This window comes from Lepus europaeus, chromosome 13 (assembly GCF_033115175.1).
Source record: "Lepus europaeus isolate LE1 chromosome 13, mLepTim1.pri, whole genome shotgun sequence".
In the NCBI taxonomy this organism is placed as follows: domain Eukaryota; kingdom Metazoa; phylum Chordata; class Mammalia; order Lagomorpha; family Leporidae; genus Lepus; species Lepus europaeus.
Genome location: NC_084839.1, coordinates 82,522,361 through 82,533,555, shown reverse-complemented (window position 1 = coordinate 82,533,555; position 11,195 = coordinate 82,522,361). Strand labels below are relative to the sequence as shown.

Below are 11,195 nucleotides of genomic sequence, written 5' to 3'. Positions count from 1 at the left end.
ACAGGTGTTTGTTTTCAAGGGAAGAAAAACCTCATATTAAGATTCAGACCCGGTTGTTGAGTCACAGGTGTGAGTGTTACAAACCAGCAGAAAATTTACATGTGATATGAAGCATGCAGGTGTTTTTCACAAACCCAGTTTAACTTCATCTTCATCCCTGAATTAAATCCACGCCACAAAAGTTTTAAAGGATTATGTAAAAAAATTTGCTCTACCAAGTGTTCAACTAAGATCTAATACCTGTTTTGTGCAAAAATTATTACCCTACCAAAGGAAGTCTGAAAGAAAAACAATGTACTCCTAACAGCAGGTTTCCTAACACAGGATGAGACATTATGAAGAGCACATTGGGAGTGCAAAAACCAAGGAATGTGGCAAGGAACAAGAAGTCTCTGATGCTCAGTCAGCCCTGATTAACTTTTATTCTGCAACGTGATTCAGCAGGAATTTAGTAATAGTTCAAGCTTTAAAACAGGTGGAAAACAGGGGGAATGACTGTCCAAGCATTGTGCAAAGTTAGCACAGAGAAACCAGGCTCCCAGCAGAAAGCCTTTGACAACAGAACGGGTCCTCTGAGGTCCATCTAGAACTATCGCCGAGCTGCGCCTGTGACACTGTGTTCTGGCCAGTTCACTGCTTGTTAGGCAGATGTCTGAGCTCACAGGGTGGGGACACTACAAAGGAACTTCAGGTTACCTATTCTGTGGCTTATCAGCTTTCACAACTAAACAAGCTTTGATTCATATAAAACTGAGAATTTTGACTTTGTTCAACTGTTAGAAGTCTATGGGACAAGCATTTCCTCAGGCAACGGAAGCCAGCTCTCCCAGAAATAAAGTATTCTTTGGCTCACGATTTCTCCAGTGAATTCCACCCATTGTCAAACATCAGCCCCACTGATCCCCATTTCCTAACCAATTCTGCAGAGAAGACAGAGTCAAAATGGCAGCACACTGTTTATTCCAACCTTCAAAGAACATAGAGAGGTGATGACATCTGATGCCAAACCAGGCCAGTAATAATAAAGCAACAGAAAAATAAGTAACAACAAAAAGAAAATGATTTAAAAAAACAACTATTTCACATTTCACAGCAGTGCTCCGGCAGCACTGGCGAGTATTTCCGGCCAACTGCTTCCCACAACAGGGATCTGAACAAAGCCCCGATCTTAGCGAAGGTGCCACCGCGTTTGCCCCCGGGAGTTTACATTCCAATCCCAAGTCACTACACGTCACACTGCTCCACTCAGCGGACTTTGTAAACCTCATCTTCAGAAGTAGCTGCATTGTGCGTGATTACAATGAGAACGAACTAAAAACACACAGGGAGTGGCAGAAAAGTAAACCAAGCATCCTGTCAGGCATCAGGAGGTCACTGCTGGCCAGGTCCTTCATGTGACCTGCTTCAAGACAAGCTCTGATACTCCTGTCTCAGCAAACCCAGCAGGCTCAAGTCAAAGGTTTGAAAGACAGTCTCCCCCTTCTTGCCCTATTCTTTTTTATTTATTTATTTTTTGGTAAATGTTTCATATAAAACATGAAATCAAGTTCTACTTTATAAAAAACTGAATATTTTTCATAGTAAAAATATATATATATATATCTTTAAATTTCTCTGTTTAAAAAGACACATAGTAACAATACTGCAGACGACTGGGCTTAGACCCCACCCCACCCCACCCCCCACAGATACATTAAGGCAAAGGCTCCTGGACAGGCACGGCCACCCTGGCTGTGGGCTGGAGACCAAGGTGAACAATCTGCTCCTCGTGGGGTCAAAGGAAGGGCTTCTCCCGCACGGTCACGGAGCCGTCCTGCATCCCGAAGTAGACTCTCTCCGCCATGTTGATGAACAGGCCTGTGTCCACCACGCCTGAAGGACAAAGCACGGAAAGAAGCAGTGAGTGCCAGCTTCCCAAGGCAAGAGGATCAGACCCGGGGGTCCCCGGAAGCAGCCGTCACAGGCAGCACCGGACAAATGACAGCCAAAGCCTTCCTCTCCCACACAGCAGTGAAGAGAGATCCTGATTGTCTGAATCTTCTTGTCGCCTCTTTCTCCCCTCTTCTCTTGGCTTTCCTTCTGTACCCAGGGCCAAGCTCGGTCACTCCTCGAGGCCTCTGCTGACGCCATTCCCTTTGCCTGAACCAGTCAAGCGCTTCCAGGAAGGATTCTCCACGTCTCCGATACCACAGATGACAGGCTGACTTCTGGACAGACTCCCCAGGACCAGTCCCAGCAGCCCCCACTCCTAGCTGTTTTTAGCTTCACTACTGGCCTTGAAGGATTTCTTCAGAGTGGAAAGAGACATTTGCCAGGCGTATATCTAACATAACAAGGACCCATATCAAAATATATAAACAACTCCACAAAGTATTAAAAAAGCACACAACCTAATGGAAAAATGGGCAAAAGATCTGAACAGGTATTTCACAAAAGGGGCTGGGATGGTGGCACAGTGGGTTAAACTACGCTTGCAATTGCTGGCATCCCACATCGGAGCACTGGTTGGAGTATCAGCTGTTCTACTTCAAATCCAGTTCCTTGCTAATGCACCTTGGAAGGCAGCAGAAGATGGCCCAAGCACTTGGATTTCCATCACCCACGTGGAGACCCAGATGGAGCTCCTGACCCCTGGCTTCAGCCTGGTCTGTCCAAGCCATTTGCAGGCATTTGGGAAATGTGCCAGCTGATGAAAGATATTTCTCTCTCAAGTAAATAAATACACACACACACACACACACACAAAACCCTAACCAAATAGCTAATAAACACTGAAAAGGTGCCCAAAGTCATTAGTCACAAATTATATCTACAAACTATCACTACACAAAAATGAGTCTAATGATGAAACGTGGCTAGGTTGCAAAAATGTTCTCATACGCCGACGATGGACGGTAAACTGGCAAGACCACTTTGGAGAATGTTTGATTAGTCCATCTTGTAAAGTTGAACAAATTCATATTTAACTACTCAGCAATTTTACTTCTAGATATACAACTGTCAGACATACGTATGGCCGTGAAAATACATCTATAAGATGTTCACAGCCATACTTTTCCAATAACTGAAAACAGAAGAGTCAAATGCCCATCGGGAACACAAACATATTTCTCTCTCACACGCACACGGACGATGGGACACTATTCAGCAATGAGAATTAACCGCAGTCAGCTCTCTGCATCTGTGGATTTCATATTCACTGAGTCAACCAAGCACAGCTCAAAGATATTTGAAAAAATAAAACTGTATCTATATTGAACAGGTACAGACCTTTTTGTCATTACTTCCTAAACATTAGAGTATAACAGCGATTTATGATTTACACAACATTTATATTGCATTAGGTATTCTAAGTAACCCAGAGATGACTTAAAGTACACGGGAGGCTATGCACAGGTTATGTACCCCGTTTTACGTAAGCAACTAGCACACCCTCAGATCGTGGTATCCACAGAGAATCCTGGAACCAAGCCTCAAGGGATGCCAAGGGACAGCTGTACAACCACGCGTGATCTTTACCAACAATATTTGTATGTTCACACACATACTCATGAGATAACATTAAGAGAAAAAACATTTGATAAACTTATCTGTTGGTAATCAGGTACCTGCATATGCTGGTGGTACAACCAATGAGTACAGCCCACAGAAGGCAGGCTAGCACCATCTAGCAAAATCAGACATGCTTGCTTGTCCTCTGATCCAGTAATTCCATTCCAGCAAAGCACTGGAAACATAAATGTCCACTGGATGGGATCCAGTTAAGTGCTCTATTATACAGTCATAAAATGAATAGCAGAATTTTTTTTTTTTTTTTTTTTTTTGACAGGCAGAGTGGACAGTGAGAGAGAGACAGAGAGAAAGGTCTTCCTTTGCCGTTGGTTCACCCTCCAATGGCCGCCGCAGCCGGTGCACCGCACTGATCCGAAGGCAGCAGCCAGGTGCTTCTCCTGGTCTCCCATGGGGTGCAGGGCCCAAGCACTTGGGCCATCCTCCACTGCCCTCCTGGGCCATAGCAGAGAGCTGGCCTGGAAGAGGGACAACCAGGACAGAATCCACAGCCCCAACCAGGACTAGAACCCGGTGTGCCGGCGCCACAAGGCAGAGGATTAGCCTGTTGAGCCACGGCGCTGGCCACAGAATTATTTTTAAAAGAGGAAAGAATGAGGAAGCTCTTCTGTGAGCCAGTATGTAATGATCCCCAAGACAGAAAAGGCAGGGACAGGACACATATTGAAGTATGCGGTCACTGTGGAAAGGCAGGGGTGGGTGCTATGGAACTGCAGGTGAAGCAGCCACCTGGAACCCCAACATCTCTCAGTGCAGTGCCCGGGCTGTAGCTCCACTTCTAACTCCCGCTTCCTGCTAATGCACATCCTGATGTTGGCTAAAGGACTTCACGCTGTCACCCATTTGGAAGACCCAGACTAACTTCCCAGGTCCTGCCTTCTGCCTGGCCCAGCCCAGCTCTTGTGAGTAATTTGGGGAGTGAACCAGCAGAAAGAAGACCTCTGTCTCTCTTCCCTGACCCCACCCCTCTCTGTTTCTTTGCCTTTCAAATAAAATGAAAATCCATAAGTACATATACACATAATTAAATAAATAAAAATGTTTTGAAAGGCCACTCGATTTTTTTCTAACATTGGCTGCCTCCAGATATGGTAACTAGTTAGTTGGGAAATGGGGAAGGAAACTTGCCACTAGTTACTCATTTAAACTACATAATTTCAAAACAATTTAAAAAACAGCCAACCATAAACAAAGAAAAAGGAGCAGTGAGCCACCAAAACACAAAAGTCCCTGGCACCAAACTGTGCCTCCACAACCAGGGCCTCCCAAGTATAAGCAAAGCAGCCACTGGAGACCCATCCTTCTCAAACCGTTCTGACCCAAGGAAGTCAGATCATGCGGAGAAAAGGCCGCAAAGAAAGTGCAGAGGGGCCGGCGCAGTAGGGCGGGTTAAGCTGCCACCTGCAGTGCCAGTTCCAGTCCTGGCAACTCCATGTCTGAGCCAGCTCCCTACTACTGTGCCTGGGAAAGCAGCAGAAGATGGCCCAAGTGCTTGAGCCCCTGCACCCATGGGGGAGACCTGGAAGACACTCTTGGCTCCTAGCTTCAGATCTGCCCAGCGCTGGCCATTGCAGCCATCTGGGGAGTGAACCAGCAGATGGAAGACCTCTCTCTCTCTCTGTAACTCTGCCTTTCAAATAAACGCATAAATCTTTAAAAAAAAAAAAAAAAAAAGAGATGGAACCAGTACTGTGTTGTAGCAGGTTAAGCCACTGGATGCAGTGCCAACATCCCATATGAGTACAGGTTCAAGTCCCATCTGCTCCTCTTTTTCTTTTTTTTTTTTTTTTTAAGATTTCTTTTTTTTATTTAAAAGGCAGAGCTGCAGATAGGCAGAGGCAGAGAAAGAGGGAGGGAGAGATCTTCCCTCTGCCGGTTCACTTCCCAGATGGCCACAACGGCCGGTCTGAAACCAGGAGCCAGTAGCTTCTTCTGGGTCTCCCATGTGGGTGCAAGGGTCCAAGGACTTGGGCCATCTTCTGCTGCTTTCCCAGGCCATGGCAGAGAGCTAGATCGTAAGTGGAGTAGTTGGGACTCAAACCGGCAACCATATGGGATGCTGGCACTGCAGGCGGTAGCTTTACCCACTATGCCACAGCACTGGCCCCTGCTCTACTTTCAATCCAGCTCCCTGCTAATGTGCCTGGGAAAGCAGCAGAGGGTGGCCCAAATGCCTGGGCCCCTGCATTCACATGGGAGACCTGGAAAAAGTTCCTGGCTCCTGGCTTCAGCCTGGCCCAACCCCAGCCATTGCAGCCATCTGGGGAGTAAACCAGCAGATTGTGCTCTCTCCCTCCCTCCTCTGTGTAACTCTTTCAAATAAATAAATTAATTTAAAAAAGAATTGCTGGTAAAGACCGATGCCTCTCCCACCTCAGACAAAATACAGTGGAAGGTCAGAGGATGCTAAGGTGAACAAGGAGGGAAGAACCCAAAACAGCTTTGGCCCTGCTGACACCGTATTATCTGACTTAACAGCTAACCTCTTTACATTCTCCTCACTCCAGGTTCCTAATAAAACTCCAAGTTTCTCTAAATGTAGCTTCTACATGCCTAGGTAGAAAGCAAACAGGAGGGAAACTCCCCCACAAGGGACACCTCAGAGGCTCCATCAGCCAAGAAAAGTCTGAACAGTGCAACAGAGCCCCCTAGTGGACACTGCAAGAACCCTATCTTAGAGAAAAACAGCACCGACACGGACCAGCAGTTTCCCACCTGGGCCCCCGCATTTGTCTGCATTATCATCGTGGGCAAATTCCCCTAGTTTACTAACAGCAGTGTCTGTGTCTTCTTTCCCTCCTGCCTTCTCGCTTCTTTAATTCTTCCACTGAAGGCAGCATTAAGCAAGAGAATGAGTAGAGTTCAACTCATCTTTCTGACTCAAAAACCTTGTAGCAGACTGGCAGCAGAAGACCAAGATAACTAAAGCAGAGTTGGAAGAATCGGCTCTTTATTACATGGCACACAGTCACACCATCTCCTTTCCCAGCTAGCGTGGATGACTGAGAATCCACACACCTAACTATTGCTGAAGACGTGGTGTCCTTTCTTCCCAGGGTTCATTCAATTCACACATCAATCCTCCAAACAACCCTGAATCAGCCCCCTTGACCGAGGAGGATCTGAGGCACAGAAAATGTCCACTAACTGCTCAGCGTTCACAGTGCTGGAGCGTGGCAGGGTGAGGATCTGAACCCAGGCAGCTGCTCTGAGCCACTAAGTTGGCCTTTTCTACCAAATTGGCCTGTCTGCCTCCTAAGTCAGTTCTGGCTCAAGAATGTTCCATGACATGGAAAACTCCCAGTTAGACTCCTAGGCACTGATACCTCCCACGCCTCGTCTCCTTCCAATCCCCCATACGGGCGCCCTCAGTTCTTCCTCTGGTCACTGAGGCTAAGGCGTCAAAACCCATCTCTGCACTGCCCACCCCGCCTTCACCCTGAGCCCTCCTGCTCCACCCCACCACTCCCAGGCACAAGCTGGGTGAGAGGCCCCCACTGCTCTCACCGTTCAGGTCACACAACCTCTCCTTAGCCTGGCACTTGAGCAAGTAGATTAAAGCTCAGGGTCCGGGCAGACAACAAAGGACTCCCAGCTGGTGCTGCAGCCGCTGCTTACAGTGCACAATGTTCCCCAGCCTGTGTCCTCCTCTAGAGCGGCCTCATCACCGTGGGTACAAAGTGAAACGTTTTTAGACACTCAGCACTGTCTAGGTGATGCTGCGCTAAGACACAGGCCTACATCTACACCAGAAACCTCCCTACCACCAAAGTTTCTCACATTCCCCAAAAGAAGCAACATTGTGTATTCTTGGAATTCCCCTGTCTTGTCTGTAGGCAAGGACTGTACACAGCCACACAGAGCTTTCCCAGGTTTACTGAGCACAGATTCTGTCCATGTTCTTCCGTTCGGAGCCTCCTCTGTAGCACCTAGCTCAGGATCTTGCCCATGGCACGTATCCAATGACTGTAGGTATACTGAGTCAATTTCCCCACTACTTAAGAAGACAGCCCAGAAAAACCAAAGCAGGTTCAGTCAGCTCCTGGCGGGAAAGACTCTGCCCAGAGATGGTGGCCCTCTGACTTTCCATCAGCTCCAGGACTATCCCAACCCCCACGTCTGGGAGAGACAAGCAGCCAAGCAGCCAGTTATGCATCAGTTATTCCTGGGGAGAAAAGACAAAGGAAACCACGCCAGAGACCCCGAACACAGTGAAAAGAAACCAAGTTCTTCTTCCCAACCAGGTCCTTCAAAGCCCACGTCCATCATGCCTTCTGCGGCCAATGAAGGGACAGTGACAAAGGGCACGGTGACTCTGCCCAGTAAACGCTACTCACGTTACCTGGGATCATCTTGATAGCGATGTTCACTTCACTCCATTTGTGTGCACGGTCAAACTTCCAGTCCAGGATAAAATTCCCATTATCTGTCACCACAGGACCCTAGGAGATAATACATTTGCCACAATGAGGGCTCACAGTAAGGGCTCAATAAGTCAGCTGTCACTATACTGAAAAATCACCACAGAACAGATTACCAACACTGCCCAACATGAGCAGCAATAGGCTCTGAAGTCAGACAGGCAGGGGTAGGTTTACTTCCGTTAGTCCAGAACTCCTCAATAGCTCTGAATACTAGAAAAGCAGAAGGAGTGTTTAGGAACACAAATGTTGACAGACACCACGGTCAAGGGCAGGGATTCTAGGGCTGCCCTCCAGACTAGAGGAGAAGCGGTAGGAGCTGAGTAAGAACTCTGGGGCAGGCGTCAGAGGTGGCTCAGACACCTCTTGGGACACCCACATGCCACATCAGAGTGCCTGGGTTCTGCCTGATTCCAGCTTCCTGTTAATCCACGCCCAGGGAGGCAGTAAAAGTGATGGCTCTCCGCCTCCCAAGTGTTTGAGACCTACGTTGAGCTTCTGGCTCCTGGCTTCAGCCTGGCTCAGCCCTGGCTTTTGTGGGCTCTTGGGGAGTGAACCAGTAGATGGGAGATCTCTCTGTCAGTCTCTCTACCTTTCAAATAAATAATGTTTCTAAAAAAATTGAAAACACACACACACACAACTCCATGAAGGCAGGAGCTAAGGCTCTTGCCTGGAGAAAACCATCTATAAACAATCCCACAACCTGCTCTGGCCCTTCAGCTAAAGCGAGCCACAGAAGAGTCACAGCCTGGGAAAACCCACTGTGGTTAGGACTACACTTTTCTTTTTTTTAAGTCACAAACACACTGGAAAGCAAACACATTAAATTAAAAATGTGCCAGAGTTTAGTCACAGATCATTTTGTTTCTTCTTTATATCTCGTAAACTTTTTATTTAGCATATAAATCGCTATATAGAGTATAAGTATAGTTAGATTGAATTATTTCTTTTGCTTATTTACATGTAAAAGAAAAAAAGCTTTTTGCAACCAACCCATTGTAAAAACCAAAGAGAAACATTTGGACTAAAGTGTCTGGAGTAGACTCCTATGAAGGAGTCCACATTCCCTGCTAAAATTCTACACCTTGTCATATTTATACACAGGATGAGAGAAGCAAGGAGAAAAAAAAAGATTATGCATGTGGTCAGTGTTGTGGTACAGCTGGGTAAGCCTCTGCTTCCAACACCAACACCAGTAACCCATATCAGAGTGCTGGTTCGAGTCCTGGCTGCTCTGCTTCTGATCCAGCTCCCTGCTAACGTGCCTGGGAAAACAGCAGATGATGGCCCAAGTGCTTGAGCCCCCACTACCCATGTGGGAGAGCCAGATGGAGTGTCGGGTTTCTGGCTTTGGCCCTGACTAGCCCACCGCTGCAGCCATTTCAGAATGGAAGTAGATGAAGACCTCAGTCTCTCTCTTTGCCTGCCTCTTCTCTCCATCACTCTGCCTATCAAATAAATAATCTTTTTTATTTACTTAAAAAGAAAATTGCACATGGAACCTACAGTCTGTCCCAAACCCCGGTCAGCAGCTGTTAAGCAGTGGGGAGGGGCTTCCAGTACGAAGGTCAGATAACCCAAAGAATGTAATATTCCAAGAGACAGAAAGATTCATTCCCCATCTATACATGAGATGTCCACTATATTGGGTATAGTCTTATCTTCATGTGATTGATTACAGAAATGAATAAAGCCAACTCTAAACAAACGGTTAAAAATAAGTAAAAAGCCGGCTGCCTGGTCAAGGCACAGAGAACCAAACAGGAGCAGAGAGGAGGGTAACACAGACTGGAGTGCCCTCTGCAGAACCCCCCCACCCCGGCCACTTACCGCCTTGTGCACAGCCATTCGAAGCTGAACCTCGCCCCCAAACTTCCGGGTCACTGCTCGGCTCACTGGGACGTAAGCCATTGGGATGACCTCGATGGGGATTCCCTTATGCCACTGATCTCCGAGATTCTTTGAGTCTTTCCTGCGAAGAGTCAAGAAGTACCATGAAAATAATAAGCTCAATGGTTCAGACAAAGACCACATTCACGAACGGGGTTAATTCGATGCTGGGAAGGGAAAGAAAGTGATGGGACCAGTATACACAGGGCTTCACGTGCACTGGCTGTTCCACTGTGGGAAAGAAATATTTTAAACAAATATCACAAAAATGTTAGAATTTTATATAGTTGGTTTGTGGACGTACAGACTTTATTTACACAGGCACGTGCCTCAGCCAGACTCCTTGAAGGAGACTCTGGGAGCCTGGCTGAAGACTGTCTGCAACACAAGTCATGTGTGGCACATTCTGCAGGGGGCAGGGCACACTGAGTCACTGCCCATGGCAGAACATGGCCTGCTTCTTAGAGGTTCCCTGTGACAATCTGATGAGTGACACATGAGTACCTGCTCTGCTAGTAGGGTTACAAGTGTTTCCTTCCCTATCTCATGGACATATGAAACAGCACAGGAGATCCCCACTCAGCTTAAGAATGCTGTGATCATGGGGCTGGCACTGTGGTGTAGCAGGTAAAGCTACCGCCTGCTCTACTTTCCATCCAGCTCTCTGTTATGGCCTGGGAAAGCAGTGGAAGATGGACCAAGTGCGTGGGCCCCTGCACCCACATGGGAGACCCAGAAGAAGCTTCTGGCTCCTGGCTTTGGGTTGGCGCAGCTCCGGCCATTGCGGCCATCTGGGGAGTGAACCAGCAGATGGAAGACCTCTCTTTCTCTTTGCCTCTGCCTCTCTGTAACTCTGCCTTTCAAATAAATAAATCTTAAAAAAAAAAAAAAAAAAAAAGATCTTAGTCCTAGCAATCAGTCTCAGAAAGTCACAGAGTCTCTATTTCACCACAAGTTCCTGTTTGTTCGCTCTATTTCCCAGCAGGCAGTTCAAAACACTGGGCACTGTACCTGAAGTCAGCGATCACGATGAAGTGACTGGCGTAGCCTGCCACGATCTTCTCCTGGGTCAAACAGCCTCTGAGGATGGGAAAAAAGAAACGAGTACAGGATTAAGACAGAATCTCAACTGGGGAACTAAGATCAGATACAGGAACCCCAAATCCACTCGACCTAACACTTAAAGAGAAATTCCACGTAATTTGCCAGGGTGATGGAGCGGAGCACGCCCTGGACGCAGAATCAGCAGACCTGGGATCAGGCCCGCCCCTACTGCTGACCAGCTACATCACCTCACGTCTGCCATCAGGA

The 11,195-nt window shown here is 47.3% G+C and overlaps 1 protein-coding gene across 1 annotated transcript in view; it reads right to left on the bottom strand.

The window, feature by feature from the left end:
• Window positions 1–903: 903 nt before the first annotated feature.
• Window positions 904–11,195, bottom strand: part of RPIA (ribose 5-phosphate isomerase A) — a 32,884-nt gene continuing 22,592 nt past the window's right edge. The window contains exons 6-9 of the mRNA XM_062209830.1: window positions 10,896–10,964; window positions 9,825–9,966; window positions 7,913–8,012; window positions 904–1,872 (exon numbers count right to left, since the gene is read on the bottom strand). Of these exons, the coding sequence (XP_062065814.1) occupies window positions 1,775–1,872; window positions 7,913–8,012; window positions 9,825–9,966; window positions 10,896–10,964 (409 nt within the window). The 3' untranslated portion in view covers window positions 904–1,774. The remainder of the gene's footprint in view (window positions 1,873–7,912; window positions 8,013–9,824; window positions 9,967–10,895; window positions 10,965–11,195) is intronic.